The sequence below is a fragment of the Peromyscus maniculatus genome, chromosome 20, assembly GCF_049852395.1.
Source record: "Peromyscus maniculatus bairdii isolate BWxNUB_F1_BW_parent chromosome 20, HU_Pman_BW_mat_3.1, whole genome shotgun sequence".
Lineage (NCBI taxonomy): Eukaryota > Metazoa > Chordata > Mammalia > Rodentia > Cricetidae > Peromyscus > Peromyscus maniculatus.
The window spans coordinates 36,133,315-36,157,584 of record NC_134871.1 but is presented as its reverse complement, the minus strand read 5'-3'; the positions used below and the strand labels follow the sequence as shown (position 1 = coordinate 36,157,584).

Genomic DNA, 24,270 nt, shown 5'->3' with positions numbered 1-24,270 from the left:
CTGTTTGAAGTTCCTGCCTTGATTCCCCAACAATAACAGACTACAATTTAGGATTTAAGCTGAAATACATTCATTTCTCTACTGAATTTCTTTTGGTCAGGGCATTTCATTACATTAACAGAAATAAAACTAGAAAATGTGTGACCAGCACTAGCAGAGATTCAAATTTTGCTAAAAAAAATATATATATTTGACTTAAGTGAATCTTCTAAAGATCTTTACTATAGATATTATTTTGTTGCTCTAGAAACTACATATATTTATAGCCATTGATCTTATTCACCTATATAAAAAATAATCAGTCATTACAATTACTGGTCACTAAATAATCACCCTATGCTTTCTGGAAACCCTGATCTTTCCTAATAAAGGAAAACTGACAAAGTATGTAATTTCAAGTGTCAGATATACCTCAGAAACAAGATAATACATACAAATACAAACATTTTAAAAAAAAAAGTATTTACAAAGCCTGAAGTTTCAGTAATTCATGGTAATTCTTCCTCAAGGATACTGAGGACCCAGGTATTGTGGTCCTTGGAGAGTAGGAAAAGACAAGGCAACAAACCATTAAAAATGAGGACAGGGAGAAGAGTACAAAAATGACCATAGTTGAGAGAATTAGCAGGCAGTGAAAGGAAAGAACCATTGGGGAACATACCTTTTGCCTGAACTTATCCTTGCAAGGGCTGAATTACATAACTTATCAAATATCCTGAAAGCCCCTCCATCAGGTTAATGTTGTGCATCAACTTGGTTAGTCTACGGTGCCCAGTGGTTTGGTCAATACTGGTCTCAACATTGCTGAGAAAATATTTTAAAACTGTAAATACCATTTACAATGGTGGGCGTTAAGTAAAACATATTGCCTTCTAAGGTGTGGGGGTGCCATATCCACTTAGTTAAATGCCTTTGTAAACAAAGAGTTAGACTATTCAAACAAAAGAAAGACTTCAGCCTGCAATTGTGAATGTAAGCATTGCCACTGAGTCTCCAACTGATAGACCCAAAACAGTTGCATAGTGTCTCAGCTTGAATCACTAGGTTGTGAGCTATTCCCAATGGTTTTGTACTAGCCAGCACCAACAAGCCTATAAATCTTAACATCATTGCTCCTAGTAAGGCTGCAGAGATGACTCATCAGATAAGAGCTTGCTGCTCTATCAGAGTACATATGCACATACATTGAATACACTGTAAAAGCCCTCCAGAGAATAGAACCAATAGGATTTATTAGTTAATGCCTATAATACAGCTATATATGACATGAATAGTATAGAGAATACAATTTTATAGTCTAGTATGTTTGTAGAATATACACTATAGTTTTCAATCTGTAGTATATAATTTAATATCTATTATAACCAATAGGATATATAATATACATAGTATAATTATAGATAATATACATCATATACCTTATTGGTTATATTTCTCTGGAGTAATTGGTTAATGCAGCAGGTAAGGTAATTTTCGGTCTATGAATCATATAGCTAACCTAAAAGGCATCTTTACTTTCCCAATGAAGTAAGTAGGAGCTCTAAATTCAATCAGGCTTGTCTGATCCACTGTAGTGCTCTTCCCACTGCTGATTGTCACTTGAGAGGGGATGTTGCCTCAAAGATCAAATAGTTCAAGAGCTACTCTCATCAGAATGATAACTCAGGGGACTTTCTCCATAAGGTGAAAGACTAAATAAAAGCCAAAAGAACTGTGATCTTTTTCCCATTTCTATCTCATGGTTCTCAAAAGGAGTATTCCAGAATTTCTATGAATGAGCTACACAGTAAGGAGAAATCCATTGCCTATCCCATTTCAGGATGACTGCTGCAGACAGAGGCCTATGTGACATTAATGACTCATAAGACAGCTGCCCCCTTAACAGAGCACCTGTAGGTGCCTGATGCTTCCCCCACCTCACCTGCAGGCCTCGCCACAGTCCTGTATCGCATTGCTGCCATGAAAAACAAACCCAGCTATCATCCTAGACAGTTCCCCTTCATCCTACAAGAATGCCACCCACCACTCAGAGCCTCCATGCTTGCCTGGTGCACGCTCTCTTTTTCTCTCATGGTAGTGGGGGAGATCAGGGAACCTCCCGGGTCTGGTGTAGCTCTACTGCACTAAAGGGGAAGTGGTCAGCTGTGAGAGTGGATACCTGGCTTTCCCCAAGCCACATGGCCCAATGAAGGCAGAGGCTGGCTTTGCCATCACCCTCATCCTACCCCCACTGTAAATCTGCTCCAAGAGCTATCTACTCTGGTTACAGCAAACAACTGAGATGCAGAATGATCAGCCTGCACTGCCAAGCATGCCAGCCTCCGCCCAACAGGAATCCCACTGCTGCTCGCACACAACAGCAGACCCAGGCACCTGCCAACTTGGCACACTTTGCTTCGCTGCCACATTTCTGTAGCAGGCCTCGATGAAGGTCTGATCATCTATTATTTTTCTCAAAGTCTACCCCACTGTGTGGGCTGCATCCCATCCATCTGCCCATGCTGGGTGAAGTCTGCTACAGCTGCTAGCTACACCTGCTAGAAGATCAGACAGGGTACCTTGGGATGGGAGCAAATAAGCAGGTGGATGCTAAAGACTGGCAACCACTTTGCAAAAATTGTCTCATTCTTTCGTAGCCTTACAGCAAATAAAAACAATGAAAATGAGATGCTGGTGTGGGTGGAAACAAAGGATGGTATACTAAGCCTCCCATGCAAAAGTCAGTTGACATTTGAATTTCCATTTAGAAAAGAAAGGGCAGCCTAGTTCTCTAGCTCAACCCAACCAAAGCAGCTACCCTTGTGTAAATGAAACTCAAGGTCAGCTCGTAAGTGATGGGCTTGTGGGAGTCTGGTGAAATCCAATGGTAGCTGCTCTGTTGGTCTCTTTTTTCTTTCTTGAGTTTCCTTTTCTTTTTCTGTAAAAGGAAAAATAAAATCGAACACTTCCTTCTGAGTCTTCCACCTTGCCCATCTTCCTAGTTGTGTTTTCCTCTTCCCCCTCTTCTTTTTTTTACTTCCTCCTTCTCTTCCCTCTCTCTGTGGATGTGTGTATGTATGTATGATGTGAGTGTGCATGCATGAGTATGTGTGAGCAGGCACATGCAGGCTAAGACTGACACCATAATATTTATTAAAAATATTTATCAAAGAGGAAACTGGTTTGCAAGCCTGACAGGCTATGGAAACAGGACACCCAGAGAGACTTTGGAATGTACAGCAGCTACCATCTGCGGTCAGTCATATGTCATTGCCCTGTTGGAAGCAGAGGGATCTAGCAGATGACAGGCTCAGACCCTGCTGTGATGATTCTAGAGGCAGTACCAATCAGCTGCCAAGTGGTACTACAGTCATCCCAGTCCCACCTTCAACATGGGGCAAGATGGACACATGGGAAATTAGCTTTAGACACTCTCAGAAGGGTAAAGGGCCATAATAATGCCTAGTGCACTCAGTGTTGTCCGTTGGCGCTTTCTCTCTCCCTCTGTGTTTTTCAGGTGTGTGATCACTCTGTGCCGGGTGCCTGTCCAGAGCTGGTTGAGGAGGTGCACAGTGAATGTTGGCCAGGTAATTCTATTAAAGGATGTCGGACTGGGTGAAGGTTGCAGCAGAGAACTTTCGTCTTGTGCTGATCCTGTGTGCTGAGGTTGGAATATCTGTCTCCTCTAAAACTTAGATTGAAATTCATCATTGTTCCAGCCTCTAAGAGTGGGATATGTTAAGAGGAGATGAAGCCACCTGGCTTCACCCTCGTGGGTGGCATTGGTGCTCATGTAAAAGGGCACGTTCTACCCACTCTCACCCTCTCCTGCCTCGCTCTTCCACTTTCTCCCTGGGATGATGCAGCAAGAACCTGCCTGCCTGGAGCCACCAGCTCCATCTAAACTTCCCAGGCTCCAGGAGCAGAACCAATACGCTCTTCCTTACCCAGTGTGAGGTAGGCTGTTATATACAGTACAAACAAAACAAAACAAACAACAAAAACAAAACAAAACAAAACAAAACAAAAAAACAGATTAAAACACCCAGCGTCTCTTCATCCTCAATTCTGGTTATTTATACATACATACATGTGCATACATACACACATATAAAAATGATTGTATTTGTTAGAGTTTCTTTCGTGTTTTTATCCTATATATCCCTCCCCCAATGATGATGACTCTGTTCAGATTCTCCAATATGCCATCTTAGGGTCTACCTCATTGTAATATAGCTTTGCAAATCCCCCCACATAGCATTTCATAGCATTGAAGGAACTCAAATATGAATATATTGACTTTGAGTCTAATTTATCGGCTCAGTGTCAGTGTGGAAACCCCACAAGAGAGTTGTCCCTCGGAGGAGGCTTTGCAAGAGGGAGGCAACCTGGGGAGTGGTAGATGTCAGGTCTGTTTTCTTTAAGAGCTCCGTGTCTTAAGGGAAATTAGTCAACCTCTCCAAAGTTCAAATTTATCCTTAACAAAAATGGGATGGTAAGGGAGATGGCTCTGAGTCCACATCCCCTAGCTCCCATTTAAAAAAGCCTGGTGTAGTGGTACATGCCTGTGACTCCAGTACTATGGATGCAGAAACAAGAGACTCACTAGCTATACAGCCCATAGGAATCAGTGAATTCCATGTCCAGTAATAGACCCTGTCTCCAAAATTAAGATGGAGAACAATGAGGAAAACATCTGAGGTTGATTTCTGGCATTTGGAGATGGGATGGTGAGATGGTTCAGTGGATAAGAACACTTGCTGCTCTTTCAGAGGACTGGGGTTTGGTTTCTGGCACCCATATTGGGCAGCTAACAACTCTTTAACACAATAGTGCACAGGGAGATTCTGAAGGCAGAGCTACAGAGTGCGTATCCAGGAATCCATCCACAGTTCATCCTAGACAATGGAAAGCTTTCATCTCCTTGATAGATTTACACTCTGTAGGGCAGGGTATGGTTTTGTCATAAAGCTGCTGATGTGCATGTTTTATATCTAGCTGCAAACACCTCAGGGGAGGGAAGACAATCAGGCAGTTCCTGGAGGATCAAGTCCCAATTAGTGTTTGATGGGTTTGGATGTAAATGAGCACACAATGAATGACAGTATGCATGGGAAGCAAAAATAGTATGATTTGGTGGTTGGAATCAGGCACAGTTAGGCTGAGGTCGTGAACTCTCCACCTATGGAAAATCACCTATCCCCTGTAGTTTGAATGAGAATATTCACCAAAGGCTGATAGATTTGAATACTTCAGTATATCAAAGAGTGGCACTATTAATGAAGTGTGTCCTTGTTGGGGTAGGTGTGGTCTTATTGGGGGGAAGTGTATCACCGGGGGTGGGGGTGGGGGGGTGGCCTTTGAGGTTTTCAGAAGCCCAAGCCAGAGCGAGTGGCTCTCTGCTTCTTCCTGCTGCCTGCAGATCCAGATAAAGAACTCTCCGCTCCTCCAGCATCATGTCTATCTGTATGCTGCGATACTTCCTTCCATGATGATAATGGACTAAGCATCTGAAAATGTAAGCAAGCCCCCAATTAAATGCTTTCCTTTATAAAAGTTGCTGTGGTCATGGTGTCTCTTCACAGCAATAGAACACCGACTAAGATGTCCCCTAAATTTCTAGTTCATCATCATCTGTAAGTCAGTAAAGCCAGTTTCTTCATACAAGTGAAGATTAATTAGCAGAATGCAGTAGATGCTTCTAGATTATAAGAAGTCAGTGAAGGTGGGGCCTACATGCTAATGACAAGAACAGTGATAGCTGCTTGTCTCCAATGTTGAAATTTGTAGTATTTGCTTTGGGAACACACACTTACCCAGGCCCTCATAGATATACATTGAGAAAAACACACACTAGGTGGAGCAGGATGGCAGTGGCACCACCATTTTGTAGAATACACACTTCTGTAGGGAAATCTTTTTGTCTGTATTGGTCACTGGTACCCCAAAGTGTTTAGAATGGTGGCTCATATACAGGAGCTGCACCAAAAATGCTTATTGAATGATTGAATAAATCATTTCTATTATGGTATTTGGTCACCAGTGTGATGTAAGAAGTCAGCAAATGATAAGGATGCATAGATACTGTCTAGTTGGAGTACCAATATAGAATCCTTTGGGATTTTAGACAATCTTTCCCTCTTTGATTTCTGCTTTGCATTAGCATTAAGCTGGACATGAATAAGACTTTGTGGTAGGTTCCATGGAAACAAAAATAGAAAGTGAATGGTTTCTGTCTTCATGAAGTTCACAGTCCAGGAGACATACAGGCTGGAAAAGGTTCAAATCAAATCTGACCAGTACTGAACCCAAAAGTAGCAACAATGTAAAAGTTGACAGGAGTGACAAAGGTTTCCTAGTGAGATCTGAGCTCGCTTTACCCAGCAAAGCTACACTAGAGGATTACTTGACCATGTGCATGGTTACTAGGTGATTGGAAAGGTGTATACTTGGCTTAGCTAGGAGGAGGTCATTTGCTCCACCCCTTGGCATTCCTATAAATAGCCCTGTAGAGGAGACAGAAGGGGCTGGTAGATAACGATCTAGGTCCTCCCGAGGCTATCCTGTGTTTCTATGTGTTCTCTCCCTTCTATCCTTCTATCTAATATCTCTTATCCCTCTCTCTTCAAGAGTTCCCTGTCGTAAAATGTGAGAACCAGTCTCCCAGCTGGGCTCCCACATAGGAGCACAAAAATTGATATCAAAATCTATTGTATCCAAGATCTGAAATTCACATGTAAATTCACTCTTTCTTTATTCTTCCCATTCATTCTTCTTTATCTCAGCAAACATAGCATACAGGAAAGTTGGAAGACCACAAATTCTTCTCCTTTTCCTTCTCTGTGAGCCCCAGGTTCTCTTCTTTCAGCCATCCTAATCATCTGCTTCTCTCTATAACTACTGTCCTCCCTCCAGACCAGCTGACAGTCACCCACCTTGTTATCCTGTCTCTTCTATCTTTCTCGTGACTGCTGTGCCTGCGTCCCTCACTAGATTCCTAGTATCCATTGCCACACTGCAGACACAACTCTCCTTTAAAGCACACCCCCTCAATCACACCTGGACTGTCTCCACACAAGCCTGATTGTCTATCTCTCCCTAGCATCTTCTCCTTACTTCCCAGTCACTCCACATCAGCCTCCCACTCCTGTCCTTCTAGAAGGCCAAGTTCTCTTGATACTGAGAGCTTTTTGGCTTTCTCTTTCCTGGGGAAGTTCTCCTTATAGCTGTTTCCTTCTTCCTTCAACTGTCTCACCCCAAGATGGCAGTGATCTACTCCGACTACTGAAAGAATTTCTTCTCCATTCTTCTATCCCTTTATTTTTCTTTCTTACCTGGCTTGTAGTCCTCAATCTAATGTAGTATTCATTTGTCTGTCATTTGTAAATATTCCCCAGGAGTAGAGAAGAAAAGGCGGCTGAAACCTTTTCAGTCTTGATCTCTATCCTCAGTCTCAGGGCCTTCATACTGATTTCTGAAATTAGTTAATGAAGTAATGGGTCCCTCCTACCCATTAAAATTAGAAAATTTTACATTAAAAACATGATACTTTAAGGTTGATATTTTCAAAACTGTGTGTATAAAACTGGTGTGTGTGTGTGTGTGTGTGTGTGTGTGTGTGTGTGTGTGTGTGTTTGCAGACAAACATGTACCATGTTGTGCATGTGCAGGCCAGAGGACAACTTTCAGGAGTCAAATGTCTACTTCCATCTTGTTTAGACAGGGTCTCTTTTGTTTCTGCTACAACCTCATATTCCATGCTAGCTGGCCTGTGAGGTTCTGTGTGATTCTCAGGTCTCTCCACATCCCATTTACTATAGGAGTGCTAGGATGATGGATATATGCCACCACATCCATGTATTACAGGGATCTGGAAGACCAAACTCAGGTTCAGGTTTGTGCCGAGTGCACATCTATCTGATGATTCACTTCATAGCCCTAGACATGATATTCTTGATACAATTATTTGTATACATTCATACACACATGATAGATGAAAGATGTTCACACATAGGGTCTGTGCATACAGGAAGTAGGCATAATACAAAGTAGGTTTAAAATATCGAGTAGGTTTAAAAGAGTACAAGCCTAGATTATTGTTATATATCATGTACATGTATTGAGTAATCATCTTCTGTTGACTAAATAAGTGCAAATATCATAGGACAGTTTGGAAAATGCAGACACTGGCTGAGTATATTAGAAAAACAGAACTATAAAAACGGTTTGCAGTGTAGACAATGTCATTTCTCTCCCTGAAACCAAAGCCTTGTAAATGCTTTTTCTCTCCATAAACGCCTTATAATTGGCGTTAGAGGTAAATCCTTTGAGCCACATGATACCAATGGACAGCTATGAATTCTGGAAGGATCTGTAGCCAATGCCTTCCCCTCCTTCAGGGTAAAATGGTGCCCAGCAGGGCTGTGTGACAGAGAAGGTGAGATCAGGTTCAGCTGCTGCCATCAAACTTGAAAAGGGTTGATTGATATGACGAAGGCTTTTCACAAAGAATATAAATCAAAGAAAATGACTGACAGCAAAATAAACATCCTAGAACCAGAGTAATTAGGAATATATTAGCAAGTAAAATAAACTTATTATCATTAGCAAAATTGGCAGCTACTTGCAATTTCCCTAGAGGCCCCATTTCATTTTTTTTTCTTGTGGATTATATTAGGAAGGATTAATCGGTTTGGAGACCCTGTTTTAATTCAGACCGTATTTACTTCTGTGCCTATCTGCAGTAGGCTAAATTTAATGGTCCTTACATAATAATCTGTAGCCATCAGATATGTGTATGTGTGAACTGGCCCCAGGTGTTGTAATATTGAGTCTGACTAAAAACTGTTGTTTACTCAATTCTCAGAGGAAATTAAATTAGTAGATATGGGGTTGGGTTATTTTTTATGTTTCTTGTTATAAGTTTCTCCCTTTTATATTTTTTTCAGGCCTTTAGCACCTATTGCCACTTGTCTCCAGGAAGTGCCAAGAAGCGACAAATCCAGTGAATTTGAAGCAAAGGAAATAACTGAGGGAAAACCTTGGGCACTGCCTTGCTTAGATTACCACTGTTTTCATTCTTTGAGACTGTGTACTGCGGCTGGATCTTTTCAGCTGCCAGGAGAAGGGTTGAAGATGTATTCACCTATATCTTCTGACCTGCCATTCCTTCTCAATGGGAAGAATATCCCTGAACTTTATAAGGTATACACTTGGTATCAATGAGCGGTTCTTTGCTACCAGCAGTGAAAATAACCCAGACAAAAGAGCTGAGAGAACTGGACAAGTATTGGAGAGTTCTTATAAATCATGAGTATCTAGTATTTGGCTTTGATCAAAGAGAAGTCTGACATTTGTCCTTAATGTTAGGTAATATCTTCCTGGCATTGTTTGGGGACCTGGAATCCAGTGATTAGACTGAAAAATGATTTATGGGGAGAGCCAATTGTACCCACATAGTTTAGGATGAGGGATTTCTACAACAGAAATACCAGCCTTATAATTGGCGTTAGAGGTAAATCCTCTGAGTCACATGATACCAGTTGAGATGGAGACTGAGATTAACTGAGGTCAATGAATCACCTCTATGTGGTGGATGGAGCACATATAAACATGTCCTGACCCCAAAGCTTAGATCAGCTTTTCAGGCTGGCATGTATTCTCTATACAAATCGTGCTGGGAAAATGGCATGCCATTACTACAAGGAAGAACAGCAGGAAGTCCTGCCTTCTGTTTCAAGGCCTCTTTGTTCAGTAAATCTCTGTCTACACTTTTCCTGTGGGAAATTGTATCCAAAAGTTCAACAACAGCTTGCAGCAAAGTCTGTGAGTCCTTCCAGAAAAGTTCTGCATTTGAGGATAGTTTTGGAACCCCCAGCCCAAACTTGCCGTGAGTGTCACATTATTGAAAGTTCTATAAGGGGAATTTTGTACTTGATCTTTATGAAGTACAGCAGAGACAGGGAAATTTGCAACATCAGAAACTAGAAATGCAGTGGGTATTGCAAAGCTAGAGCCCGGAACACTAGCAGCCATTTTCCAGATGAAACAGTTTGACCAAGACACCAAGAGCACAGGTTTTCCCAGTGTCTTCATCTGTGAGTGCACCTTCCAATAAAGGCATGCATATGCTCCCTGCACTGGCTGGTTTTCCAGGATTGAAAGAAAGATATTACAGTTACTTTAGCTTTTACAGAAAAAGAAACGGAAAAAAAAAAAAAAACTGGGCCATGCGATTGCCTGTGCTATGACTCAGGGAAAGATACCAGATACCAAACCATGACAAGTGTGTGCCACAAGAGTGTTAGGCAAGATTTCACTTGGTATAAATGCTCAGAAGAATCTGAAGAATCTTTTCACTGAGGATGGGAGGAGCCAGAAATAACAACTAGCTATCTTTTCCCAGATGCACTGGAAGGATGGGGCTGAGAGGAGTGAAGTCTGCATAGGTTTCAGGAGACCTTGAAAGGAACATGCCATGCTAGGTGCCTGTGCAAGAGATGAGGATGTAGGGCTGGAGGTGTAACTCAGTTTGTAGAGTGCTTGACTAGTATGCTTGGGTCCCAGGGTTCAATCCTCCAGCATTGCACAAACTCAGTATGGCACTACACACCTGTGTTCCAAATACTCAGGAGGTAGAGACAGGAAAAATCAGAAGTTCAAGTTCATCCTCAGATATATAGAGAACTTAATGCTAACCTGGGTTACATAAGACTCTATCAAAAAGAAGAAGGATGAGGAGGAGGAGGGGGGAGGGGAAGGAGGAAGAGAGGGGGAGGAGGAGGGAGAGGAGGAGGCAAAGAAGAAGTAGAAAAAGAAGAGGAGGAGGAGGAGGAAAAGTAGTTTGAGTTTATCAGGTCTTTTCAGATTGGGACAAAATAGATCTAATTTTCTTAACTGAAAAATAGGGATAATATTAGTGTCCGTGTTATAGGGTGACATCTATGATGGTCATTACTTTGGTAGAAAAAAAAAAACCAACTAACTCCAGGACAGGTTAGCTAAATAATGCAAGTGTTCCGTCACTCAGCAAATATTTATTGGGCATCCATCTATCAGGACTTGTCGGGAGAGGACCTAGAGATGGAAACTAACCAGTAAGGAGAAACCTCCTTTCTTGCCCTCCCACAGTTTTCAGTTTAGAGTATGATGCAGCATAGATTTCAGGTTGGGTCCTCTAGGAGTTTTCAATGAATCGTGTCAATCACCTCTCGTAGAGACTGATATATGGAAGAGTGAAAGAAAAGAAATAAAGGAGAGGAGGACTGAGGAAGGAAAAGAAAAGAGGAGAGAGGAAGGAAGGGAGGAAGAAGAAAGGAAAGAATGTGTGTTGTAAAGGTATGTGTAACCTCGGGAACTTAAAATGAAGAGACAGATGTTGCCGTGAAGAAATCCTCTTGAAGGAAAATTAATACCAAATACAATGGAACCGTGGCCACTGCATTGGCCACACATTATCACAACACTAAATTGTTTGCAACAATGGAAAATAAGAGCCACGTATCTTTCTAGGTCAGCATCCTTGAAACTGATACAGCCCCAAAGGAAAAGCAAAGAAGTAGGAGGACTGTTTTGCTGTTATTGAAATCTTAACACACACACACACAAAAAAACACTCCTCAAGATTTATTTCATTTACTTTATATACATGAAATGTTGCAGTGGTTTGCATGGAGGGTGCTGCAGATCCCACTGTCTTTGCAGAAGTCAAATAAATGAGTCCACATGAATCAGGGTGTGCTAAGCAGCACTCATCCCGACCTCTTAAACTACTTCATTCACTTTGAAGTGAACTTGACTTCACTTGGAGTTGCCACGCTCTTTCCCAATCCCCCTGTTGTCAGTGAACTCTGTAACAATCACAGCACATTGCACAATGTCCTCAGACCTCTTGGGCCCTCTGCTTCTGAAAACTGCAATGCTGGCATGTCAGTTAAGGAAAGGCAGGACATAAGCAGCCTAGCCTCACCTATAAGAAAGAGCAAAGACATCCTTGGTTTCATAGCTGTTCCACCAGAGTAGTGGGACAATCTGTTAAGACCATGCCCATGGAAATGCTCTTATCCTAGATTTTGGTGCAAATGTCCCAAGATGAGAAACCGTCTTATGGTATTTACTAGCCCATTTGCTAGACCCCTCCAAGACACACATGTGATTGCTACACAAGGAGATGACTGAACTTTTGAACAAACTGGACCATGAACTCATTTAATCACTCACTCAGAAAATATTTATTAGGTACCCAAATATCAGAGCCTGTTCAGAGATATAGGACTCAAAGGTAAATACAAACCATCAAGAAAAGAACTCTCTCATATAACTTTCAGTCAAGAATATGACGGAGTGTGGAATTCAGGTTGGAATGCAGAATTCTGGTCCACTCTGTTCTAGTAGCATACTTTCACTGGAGCTGTGCTTCTGTGTTCACTATATGCTCTTGATAACCTGCATCTGAAGCCCTCTTTGAGAATTAATGAGTTAGCAATCCCAAAGCAAAGCATGTGAACAAGGTTGGGCACACAGTGCTTAAAACATCTAAGGAATTTTTAGCCATTAGAATTTTAACCAAGGTAGAAGCTCAGGCCTTTGGCTGCTTATGAATAAGGTAATGGAATAATTCAGTCCCACAGACATTGAAGTTCACAGGAAAATTCCAAGGCCCAGTTCATGTCTCTTTATGCTTGCATAATACAATATCTGAGACTGGGTTGTTTGCAAAGAGCACACATTAATTACTCATGATCCAAGACTGAGGTAGCAATAGGGTCTATGCCTCTGCGTTCCAAATGATAGATTGTCCTCTAGTGGGGAATGTCACATGTCCTTACGTGGTAGAAGGGATGGGAGGGGTGAAACAGGGATAAATGCTTCTGTCCAATTGTTTTGAATACACCTAATCTACTTTTATGGTGCAATCACCTTTTGAAGGCCATGCCTCATAATACTGTTTGCATTGGAGACTGAGTTCCAACATAAACTCCCAAGGGAATCAAAACACATTGGCCTCTGTGACAAGCAGATGGTTTCAGAGTAAGGTGTAAAGATCAGAGTGAGGGGATGTAAGGGTGAGAACAGACCCTCAGAGCTAACAGATCATGCACTTGAATTACAAAAGCTCTTGAGAACCTTCTAGAGCAGCAGTAATTCTCAACCTGTGGGTCAAAGGGGTTGAATATTCTGTGTATCATATATTTATATTACATCTCATAATAGTAGCAAAAGTATAGTTGTGATGTAGCAACACACAATGGTTTTATGGATGGAGGGTTACCAACAACATGAGGGACTGTATTAATGGGTCACAGCATTAGGAAGGTTGAGAATCATTGCTCTACAGAGTCATGAAATCCTTTATACTGAGCCTGATCTCATGGTTTTGTTATCTCAGAAATTCACCCTTCTACTGAAGTACTCCAGTCCCATCTTTCCCTAAGAAACTGGATCCTTTCAGCCTCTACAAAGTCCCTGCTGTCAAAACTGCTAAGTTCAAGCACAGGTAAATTCTCGCAGCTCTCACTGCTCTTGGCACTTCATTTCTGTGAGTTATCTGTCTTCAGTGCTTAGAGGTGTAGCCAGAGGTGATTGCCAGTGCCAGCAGATAGAAATGGAGAAGGTGTGGCTCTCAGAGATGGAGTCGCCTGTCCAGTGCCAAACAAAGATAAACAGGTAGATTTGAACGATATGTCTAATGGCAGAGCTGTTAAGCTTTGCACTATTTTGTTCTACTGAGAAAACCCAAACCCAAACCAAATGACAACCCCAGGGAATTGAGATTTCGACATATTTGTAGAGGTAGTACATGTCACCTAAATTTATATTTTGAGTGCCATTGGGCATCTCTCCTTGAAACTCCTTGGAACTTCTCCCACTTGCCTAAAATCCTGCCATTCCAGGTCACTTCTGGCTTTGCCAGTGAGGTGCATTATCTCTTACCTACTATCTCAGGATTTACTGTTCAAAACCCCTCTCTGCAGTCCACTCAAGGCCAAACTGATGAACGTCACCTACCCTTCCCTCAAGCCACACCTTTTGACTTTCTTGTCTCTGCCACAGCCATGCCCTCATCTATATCTGGCCAAACCTGATAATGGCCAACAGCAAATGCTGAACAGGCACCTCTTGAAATCATAAATTTCTTTGCACTTAGCAGTGTTCAATAAATCTTTAAAAATGTAAACATAATACACAAATCAAAAACCATGCACTGTATTGGTTTACTGTAATTGGAATTTTTTAACCTTTTACAAATTGCATTTTTAAAGCAAATGGAGAGTTATATTTACCTCTTCAATTATGGCATGCACAAATTCATTTACCAAGTTGTAACACATTAAATGTATCTGAACATTTGAGGCTGAAGGGCCAATCTTACCCAACTTTTCCTAAAGCCTTTGGACACTTGTGATGTGGGGCCAGAGGAGATACCAGGCATGCATTCGGGGCTGTAGAAAGGACTCTATGCTTTACAATTAAAAGGGTGGTATGTAGGGGAAGTGGGAAGAGATAATGGGTGGTATGTTTAGAAAATATAATTGTAGGAAGTGAGTGAATATAGAGCTATGATTTAAAAGGTTGTAATTTAATGGTAACAACTAATCTATATTGAGCCTGTTTAAAAACTGTCTTAAGTTCTTAAACAATAATTAAAATCAAAACAAACAGGACAGTCTTTCAGTTCAGATATCTTGTTAAAGATTTTTGTTTGTTTATTTTGGTTTTTTTGGTGGGTTTTTGTTTTGTTTGGGGCAGTTACTATTTGTCTTACAGACACGAGGAGGGATGCTAAAAACGTTTAAGGTCACATCATTATTAAATATAGTGGATGAAGGAACACTAGCCCACTCAAGCATGTGGCTCTGGCAGGCCTTGTCCTTTCCCGAGTCCCACTGCCTTGCTAAAAACTGTTAGATTACATTCCTAAAGCTAGCCACCAAGGTCCATTCCCTTATTTGGCCACTTCTTTCTCCTGAGACTGACTGCCAAGGTCCAGCTATCCAAGTATTGAAGCCCAGCAATCAGAAGCCCCCTTGTCTCACCTAATTAACATGGCCAATTAAAATTAAACACGTCATCCTAACACAGGGTTTCCCTCTTTACCTTAATAAACCATCAACAGACAGACTGTACCAAGTCTGTCTGCTCTCTATCCAGAGGCTGTCCTTTGTACCCCTGGGACAAACCCTCCCGCCTGCTTTCCCTTGTCCCTTTTCCCTTGTCCCCTCCCTCCTTTAGCAACAAATCCTAGCCTATTCTAACACAGATCTTTTCTCTTAAACATTACACCTGCAAGGTCATTTGCGGCTATTTTCTGCCTGAGTCAGAAAGCAGCCACATTAACACATGCGCGCGCGCGCGCACACACACACACACACACACACACACACACACACACACACACACACACACACACACACACACGAGCGTTTAATAAAGGACCTTTCTGTGAAAACAGGTGTTGGGTGTGGTTTGTGCCTAATCCCGGGACCCCCCACCCCGTGCGGGAGTCCCCTTCAGTGGGGGGTCCAAATCCAATCTTCCTGGCTGTGCACAAGTCAAATAAATTGATAATTAATAGAGATCTGGTAGAAAACACGGAGGGGACAGACCCCATTAGGAAGTAAGAGCTCCCTGCGATTCTTTGATCTGTGGGCAACTGACTTAGAGGAAAACAGTGGAAGGAACGTCACATGTGGGGACAAGGAACAGGATTAGGTCAGGGTCAGTGGCGCTCCACCTCTGCTGTCTTTCCTGCTTCTCTTTGGAGGTCAGGAAACTCGGCGCCGCCTGACCTCCTGCGGCCGCCATAGAATCCCCGGTTGCCATGGCTCCAGGATTGTGTCCACACGCAGAGCTGCTGCTGTGAGAGCTGAAGGGAATCCTGCCGGTTGCTGGATTTCCTTGACCAGTGATCCAGAAAGGCGCCATGGGCCTGAGTAAGCGACCCCTCCAACACTCAGCACCCCCTCCTCACTTCCAAATCTCCCCCCTCCCCACCAGGCAGGACCAGCCTCCAGGTACCTAAAGCTGCACCAGGCTCTTGGAGTTCTGCTCAGGAACCCTCAGGTCCTCTCAGGGCCCCTTAGGACCCTTGAAGTCTCACCTTGACCTCTCATTATCACGTAGTCCCCTCCCCCTCCCCCGCAAATCCTTTAAGGAGCCCTTGGGTCCCATCAGGTTCTTTCAAATCCCCCAGGTCACATCAAGTCTGTTCCAGTCCTCCCAGGTTCTATAGGTCCTCTCAAGCGCTTGCCATGTTCTCCACCTGCTCCCAGCTCCCAGTCTGTGAAGTGGGCGCCATGGAGAGAGGGAATTCAGGAAGACCTGGTGGGTTATTCTCAGCTCATGGCTGGTTAGCTGTGAAGTCCTGGGTTGCTCCATCTGTATGCCACCACTTCACTAAGGAAGGCCTAACGGAGGAGAGCACCAATTCCAGAGCCATGGTTTGACACATGCCCTTCCCCATGGCCACCTTAAGAGCTCTATGGTTTTGCTCTGGGACCTCACCTTTGAGCCTCCGCTTCCTCACTTTCACAGCAAAGCTCTATTATATAGACTTAGTAAATGTGAAAGTGTTTATCTAAAACTATTATAAGTGTTTGCAAGGTGGTGGGATGAGCAGGTATTTTTTTAGATTAGATTGAATCATTCCCGTTATCAAGACATTTTTGTTGCTGACAAATGGCATTTTCCTACAGTTGCATCTAACATGCCAGTTATCATTGTTAAAGTGTCATAACATTTGTGTATATATCTATTCATGTATATATGTGTGCACGTGGAGTCGGGAGGTTGGCATCTGGTGTCTTCCTCAATTGTTTTCTACCTTATTTTTTAAAGTCAGGATCTCTCACTGGAAATAGAGCTCACCCATTCAGCAAAACTGGTTGATCAATGAACTGGAGAGATCTGCCTGTCTCTGCCTCCCCAGTGCAAGGATTACAGATATACTACACTGGTCGCTGGTAATCAGGACTCATGCTCTCATACTTTACCGGCTGAGTCATCTCCTCATGCTTCACAATTAGTATTTTTCATCAGGAGACTGTACTTGGGGCTGGGATATAGTTCAGTAGTACAGCATTAGGAAGTCTCATGGAGAGAGAGGAGGAAAGAGGTTGGGAGGGAGGAAAGAGATAGATAGATAGATAGATAGATAGATAGATAGATAGATAGATAGATAGATAGATAGATAGACGGATGGATAATGAGAGAGAGAAAGTGAGGATGTGAATGAGAATATAATGGTAAGGTTTCTTTCTGCCCTGGAAAAAGGTGACAAGATGTCACTTTTACAAGCTTTCAGTTGAGAGGTTGTGGGGTTTTCTTCAGGTACCTAATTGGCCATGTAGGAGTGGTGGAAAAGAGTGGCCTTAACTAGAATCCAGACAGTGAGATAAATGACAAGTGTCCCTCCCACAAGTGCTTACATGTGCCATGCCTGGTTCAAATGTTTTTCCATGCATTTTTTTTCTGTCTCAGCAATGTTCCAAGACAGGGAACAATGACCAACTTACCCATTTTTCAGGGGGGGGTGACTGAGGCAGAGCCGAGAACCACCTTGACAAATAGCCAGTTCCAGGAACCAAGCAAGGCAGAGTGAAGAGATTGGAGAGTTTTTATACATGCTCTCCCTGTCTGTGCTGTTTGGTGTTTGTTTGTTTGTTTTTCAACTTAATGCAAGCTAGAGTTGATGTACATTTGAGAAGAGGGGATCTCACTTGAGGAATTGCCTCTATCTGACTGGTCTATAGGGAATTCAGTGGGGCATTTTCTCAGTGTTTGATCTGAGAGTGCCTAGCCCACTGTGGACAATACCACCTGTAGTTCGGCAGTCCTGAGTTGGGCGAGAAAGCAAACCGAGCAACTCACGGAAAGCAAGATAGTAAGTAAGCATCGTTCCTCTGTGTATTCTGTTGGAGTTCCTACCTTCAGATTCCTGCATCAAGCTCCTGGTCTGACTTCTCTCAGTGACAGATCTGGGAGCTGTAAAATGAAATAAACCCTTTCCTCCCCAGGTTGCTTTTGGTCATGGTGTTTATCAGAGCATCAGAAAGCTAACTAGGTCACCCACGTTCTCCCTTGATTAGCATTTTTGCTTTCTAGCATCCTTTCAGTTTCCGTGAAGAGCCAGTGGAAACAGCTATTTTTTTCTTAAAGGTTGGTAGGATTTATCTGTGGAAACAGCTGGGTCCAAATACTCTTTGCTAGAAGGCTTGTTACTCATATCTAGTTACTCAAGATGACCCACAGGTTCTTAAATTACCCTTGTCTTCCTGAGGGAGCTTGGTAGTTTTCATCTCATCGAATAATTTACCCATTTCACACACATTCCTTAATTTATTCTCATAATGATATTTATAATATTCTCTGTATCCTTTAATATTTGCACAGTAGATATTTCACCTCCCATTACTAAATTTGGCAATCTGTCCCATCTCCCCTTCTGCTAAGTCAGAATAAAGTGTACTATTTTCATTTTCTTAATTCACTGGCTTTGGTTTTTACTAATTTTTCCCCTGATTTCTGTGTCATTTGATTTCTGTCAGAATCTTTATTGCTTTGTTCTATTTTTAATTTGACTTGTACTTTCCCACATATCTTAAAATGGTAGCTGATGTCTCTGTTCTATATCTTTCTGACCATGGACATTCAATGCTGTAAATTTCCCTTCCAGAAATGTACTAGCTGTGTGTCCAATGAGGCCATTCTACTCAAAACACAAACTTACCTTCTTTTGTTGTTGTTGTTTCTTGATGTCTGATGTCTTAAAAATAATACTTTCATATATCATGTCTGGAGTTTAGTTAGTGTAGTCTGGGAGTGTGAATCCTAACCTAGGACTCCATGATGCCTGGAAGTTAGAGTCTGTCACTCTTTTAGGATTTAGCCTGTTTCTGGTGCTCGGCTTTCTCTGAACCATACAGTTCAAGATGGACACCTCTTTATATTCTTCCATTCCTTCTTGTAGTCTTCACACTTAGCCTTCAATAGTCCATTAGGGTGTCTTTCCTTTCCTTGGCAGTTGTGTTTAGTCAGAACTTCTCAGTGCAACTGTCCTCTAAGTGACACGCCTGATCGGTCACATTCACTATTGTCTTCCCTTCCACTGATACTCCATCGCCGCTCAGCACCAGAGAAATTCTCAGCCAATGCACAGCAGCTATGACCCCAGCACACTGCCTGTGTCCCACTGACTGCCAGTAGTGGTATCTGTGTTGCCATTTTGGTAACAGATTTGGTTTCAAACCCACATCTTACCTAGCACATGCTTTCATGGACCACTTTGGGTATCAATGCTTTCAGGTTTGGGCTTCCCAAGAAGCAGAGTTTTGATGTTTAGCATGCTAGATATTTATTCTGTGGCATTATTAAGGTAAGTAGAAAGCAAGTTTAGGCAGGATGGACGGCAGAAGCCTAACCTACTCAACTCCAAGGGCTCCAAGCTTGGAGTCCACCTTTTGACTTGCCCACACTGAGATAAAAGACTGGGCCTCAACAGTCTCTTACCAATCAGCCATCCACTATGATCTTTTGGGAACAGACATTAGCTGGGGTAGGGTGATGTTTTTCAGCTAAGGCAACTGGAAGAAAGGAAGGCTGGCAGAGCTCCCAGCAGCTGCTGGAATTAATCTATTAATTTTGAAGGGGAAACTGGGCAATGCATTGTGTTATCCAAGATGGCCAAGGATGCCCTTTCCTCATTTGCTTGTCTGGCATACATCTACACACATTTCAAGGTTCAGGCTTCTCCTCTGTGCATCCTCTTCTGACCTCTCTTCTTTGACTCAGTAGCACAAACCACATTTCCTGAGTTCTTCTGTCATAGTGATTTGTGTTTTTTAAACCACAATCACATCAATAGCCCTTAAAGGTATCACTGGATTAGGGCTCAGTATGTTTCCTGATGTACATTAAATCTATAGGAGAAAGAAGCGTGTGTTCTCTTAGAACTGTTATCTTCTAAACAGAAAAATATTTAGATACTATGAGAGGTAAACTACATATTTGTAATCCCGTGTTTCTATTAAATATCTTTTATTTCATGTATATAATATACATATATGCCCATATGCATATTTGCAAGGTTTTTCAAGATGTTTGAAAAATCTGTGAAATCTGCTGTGAACATATTGGTTGATTTTAGTGTAATCCAGCAAGAAAGGTAGAGCTGTTTTCAAAACATTATATAAAATATAAAAGAATGATCTGGATGTGATGGTAGAATACCAGCCTTTACCTGAGAGGCTGAAGCAGAAGGATTGCCTTGAGTTTGAGACAAAACATTATATGAAACATAAAGGAGTGATCTGGATGTGATGGTAGAATACCAGTCTTTACTCGAGAGGCTGAGGCTGAAGGAATGGCATGAGTTTAAGGCGAGCCTGTACTACATAATGAGTTTCAGGCAGCCTAGGCTGCAATATAAGACCCTGAGTCAGACAAACAAACAAATCCTAAAAGATAAATGCTAAATTGTTGGCTTTGGAGTGTTGTTAAATTTTACTGAGTACCTCAAAAATCGTGCAGAAGTAAACTTATTGGAACATGCTCTCATAACTCAGAAACTTTATTCTGTTGCACACAGAATCCTTACAAGGTTCTGTGGTGTGTGTGTGTGTGTGTGTGTGTGTGTGTGTGTGTGTGTGTATCTGTCTGTCTGTCTGTGTCTGTGTACATGTATACATGTTTGTATGTGTGAGTGCCATAGCACGTGTATGGAGATCAGAGGACAGCCTCAGATGTTGGGCCTCATCTTCCACTTTGTTAAAGACAAGTTGTCTTTTCTGTCTGTCAGGCTAGCTGGCCTGGGAGTTTCCAGGGCTTCTCTTGTCTGCATGCCCCATCTGGCTGTAGGAACAGATTAGAGACGTGTGCTATTTCATTTAGCTCTGGAGATTCTAATTCAGGTCCTCATGCTCCTGTAGCATGTGTTTTACCCACTAAGCCATCTTCTCAGGCTGCACAAGGTCATTGTGCAGATAAATGTTAAAGAATTAAGAGGCCCAGGCTGGCTAATCAATATTAGTTCAGCCTTTGATTCCCCAGTGCCTGGCTTTAATGAGGTAAGTATGTTAGAGTTGCCAGCATCCTTCACTGGTCTCCCTTTCCCACAGCCAAGCAGGTATTGGTTAGCCCCTCCTTTCGGTAGGACATTTTTAAAGTTTCATGTGAGTTTCCTATTTTGTTGCTTGTGGTTTTCTGAATGAGAAAGCAAAGGCAGCATTTCATGTACATGCTCTCTATACCATCCAATAGGTGTTGAAACTGTTGTGTGATGAGCGTTTAATGCTACTGAGGAATTTTTAAGTCCTAGAATCATCTCATGTAAGCGCAGTGCCATATTACCTGATGTAGGACTTTCTGGAGGTGGGCAATATTGTTTGGAATTAGAGATTGCATAGTTTAAATTAGGTGGTATGTAAAATGGCAAAATCCTTCCTATTTAAAAGTGCAAAACACTCTCATCTCTGTATACCATGTAGATAGATACTCTTGACATCTCTTCTCAGGGGCTGAATCTAGGTTTCACACTGATGTTTGCCATTACAGGTAAGGCAGTGTTATGAAACAATTTCCTGAGTGACATAACATAGCAGTTGGCCTATTATAAGCCTATTCTGAATTTTGACTGGCTTTATCTTGTGCTTGGAACCACAGCTGCCCTAAGTTGATGAATACAACAACTTACCATGTCCAGAGGTCAACATTTTACAGTTCCTCCTCCCATCCACCCGCTCCAGCTCTTACATTCTATCTGTCCCCCTTCTATGATGTTCCCTGGGTCTTGAATGCCCCAGTACATGGCCTCCCACCCATGCTCATGTAGCACTTATTGGATGCAAGAGGTTTATTAACAACAAAACAAGAGGTCATGAAGTTCTGAGGGAATTAGATTAGGGGTACTAGGGAGACTTGGAGGTGGTAGTGGGTGGGTATGTTCAAAATATATAATGTATGAAATTTTCAGTGAATACATAAAAAATGTTAGTTTTTAAAAATAGTTCAAAAAGGAAAATTTCGAATAAACAGTTCTAACTTCCTTTGTGATTCTACACTTTAAATATTTCTAATGGTATACAGTAGTTGCTACTCAGAAACACTATCATTCTGATCATAGCTGTGGGGTCCCTCCTCTCTGTGTGCTTGCTTATCCATGCTAAAGGAGCTTCCCTCGTCATTCCCATTTAGACTGATTGTGATTCTTACTCTTTTCACTCTTGCACTTAGGAAATAAGGATAAAAATAATTTCTTCCTATTGTCTATCCATGATGCGGAAAGGGAAACTTTGATAATCACACGTTGACAGCCTGTTTTACTTATATAATAGCGCAATGGTATGACTTTCTTATATTGTGGGAGATGCAGCAAGAGAAGTAAGTACTTTTTGGTACCAGCAGAAACCTCATCCATGCAGTACATCTTCAGGGCTGGAAAAAGTGGCAAAGACTTTTATAAACAAATTTCTATATGGCCTTATTAAATAAAAAAACATGGAGCCAAATATAGGGGTAAAAGCCATAGAGATCAGGGAAATAGGAAAAGCCACCAGCCAACCTTACCTCACCAACTCTGCAGCTTCTAAATGCGAGCTACTTCTTGTCTACCCACGCCTTTATTGCCTTGCTGTTGTGCCCTCTCATTGGCTCTTAGCCCAGTTACTTCACTTCCTTGTCAATGCCTGTCTATACAGACCTCCAGTTCTCTATGGTTGGTACTGGGATTAAAGATGTATGTCACCACACTTGGCTGTGTTCCCTAGTATGGTCTTGAACACACAGAGACCCTGCCTGATAAGTGATTGGATTAAGGGCATGTGCTGCCTGACTTTGTTTACTTAAAATGGCTGCCTTTCCCCCCTGATCTCCAGGCAAGCTTTATTTATCAAAGCACAAATAAAATATCACCACATTTCAGCACAAATAAAATATCACCACAGAGTTTGAGACAGCAGAGCTGTGATACCTTTACAGCCAGGTTATCTGGGTGGGTCATGTAGGTAATCATGGATCAGGTAATACTTAAGATGCTACCAGGGTTCCCATATGCACATTTGACTTGACCATGGGTAGCAACTCCCAGTGTTCAAACTAGTTAGATTATGTATTTATGTGGATATTAAATGAAGCGTCAATCAGAATTTTGGGACAAGATATATAATGGCCCATCAAGTTATAAACTAAACTGCTTCATAAACTACACATTCTTCCTTTGAGAAGTACATCTTCATACAACACAAAGAATACACTTAATATAACTTTCCAGATTCATGTGGGTCTTTGCTAGAGTGTGGAGGCTCAAGGAGAGCTGGTCTATGGCTCACTCCCCACTTCTCTTCCTTCCCTGTCTATATGCCCTATTCTTTCTCCACCCCATGCACACTCAAGCCTATATATCAAATCATCCATGTATCTGACAAACAGATGCTCCTTGGAAGCTGTGGGTATTGGGAATGCAAACACTGTGGTATAGTCTGTTTTGGAAATGATCCTTCAGAGTGGCTAGTGAGGAACTTAGGAGCAGATATGGGACTCATTGTTCCCTTCTTAGGCATGGTCTAAAGGGAGGGCATAATTTCTAGATGGGGACATCTTCTTCGTTCATAGACTTGGGGTCTAATAGCAGCACAACCTCCAACAATCCATCCTCTTTTGTGGGTTTTGTAGTCTAAGTCACAGATACACCATTAGGCACTTGAGAATCTAGTCAGAAGTAGTAAATAATTATCACATCTCATTAAAATAGCTCTGATAATATTGGTTATTCCTCTCAACCCATAACATAAATTGCATGTTTGCTAAGAGAATTTTTGTAGATTAGAGATAGAGGTGATGATTTTAGTTTATATAACTGATTTGTTATATTCTCAAGTTGACTGTCACTACTTATGCATTGCCAGTTGATTTCAGTTATTGAACAAACATGGGGGACTAAGGATGTAGTTCCATAGGTCACATGCCTAATGGCAGATGCCCCAGGTTTGACCCCTACCACAAAAGGCAAAAACCCAAAAACAAAATACACAGAAACAAACAAAATAACCCAACTTGGTGTGTGTGTGTGTGTGTGTGTGTGTGTGTGTGTGTGTGTGTGTGTGTGTCCAACACAAAGGTAAATTTAATACCCTATTTTAATGTTTGGTTACTAGGAAGGTTTTTGTTGTTGTTGCTGTTGCTTTTGCTTTCTGGTCCTTTTTCTTAAATCATTTGTGCAAGCTGGCTTATAAGTGAGTAGAGACATTCCAGACATAGCAGAGGGATCGAGCAAGCCAGAACTAGTCAGGCTGCCCCTTT

The 24,270-nt window shown here is 41.9% G+C and overlaps 1 protein-coding gene across 1 annotated transcript in view; it reads left to right on the top strand.

Annotated features, from left to right (window-relative positions):
• The first annotated feature begins 15,670 nt into the window (after positions 1-15,670).
• Dnaaf11 (dynein axonemal assembly factor 11) overlaps positions 15,671-24,270 on the top strand; it is a 107,968-nt gene continuing 99,368 nt past the window's right edge. The window contains exon 1 of the mRNA XM_042264958.2: positions 15,671-15,911. Within this exon, the coding sequence (XP_042120892.1) occupies positions 15,902-15,911 (10 nt within the window). The 5' untranslated portion in view covers positions 15,671-15,901. The remainder of the gene's footprint in view (positions 15,912-24,270) is intronic.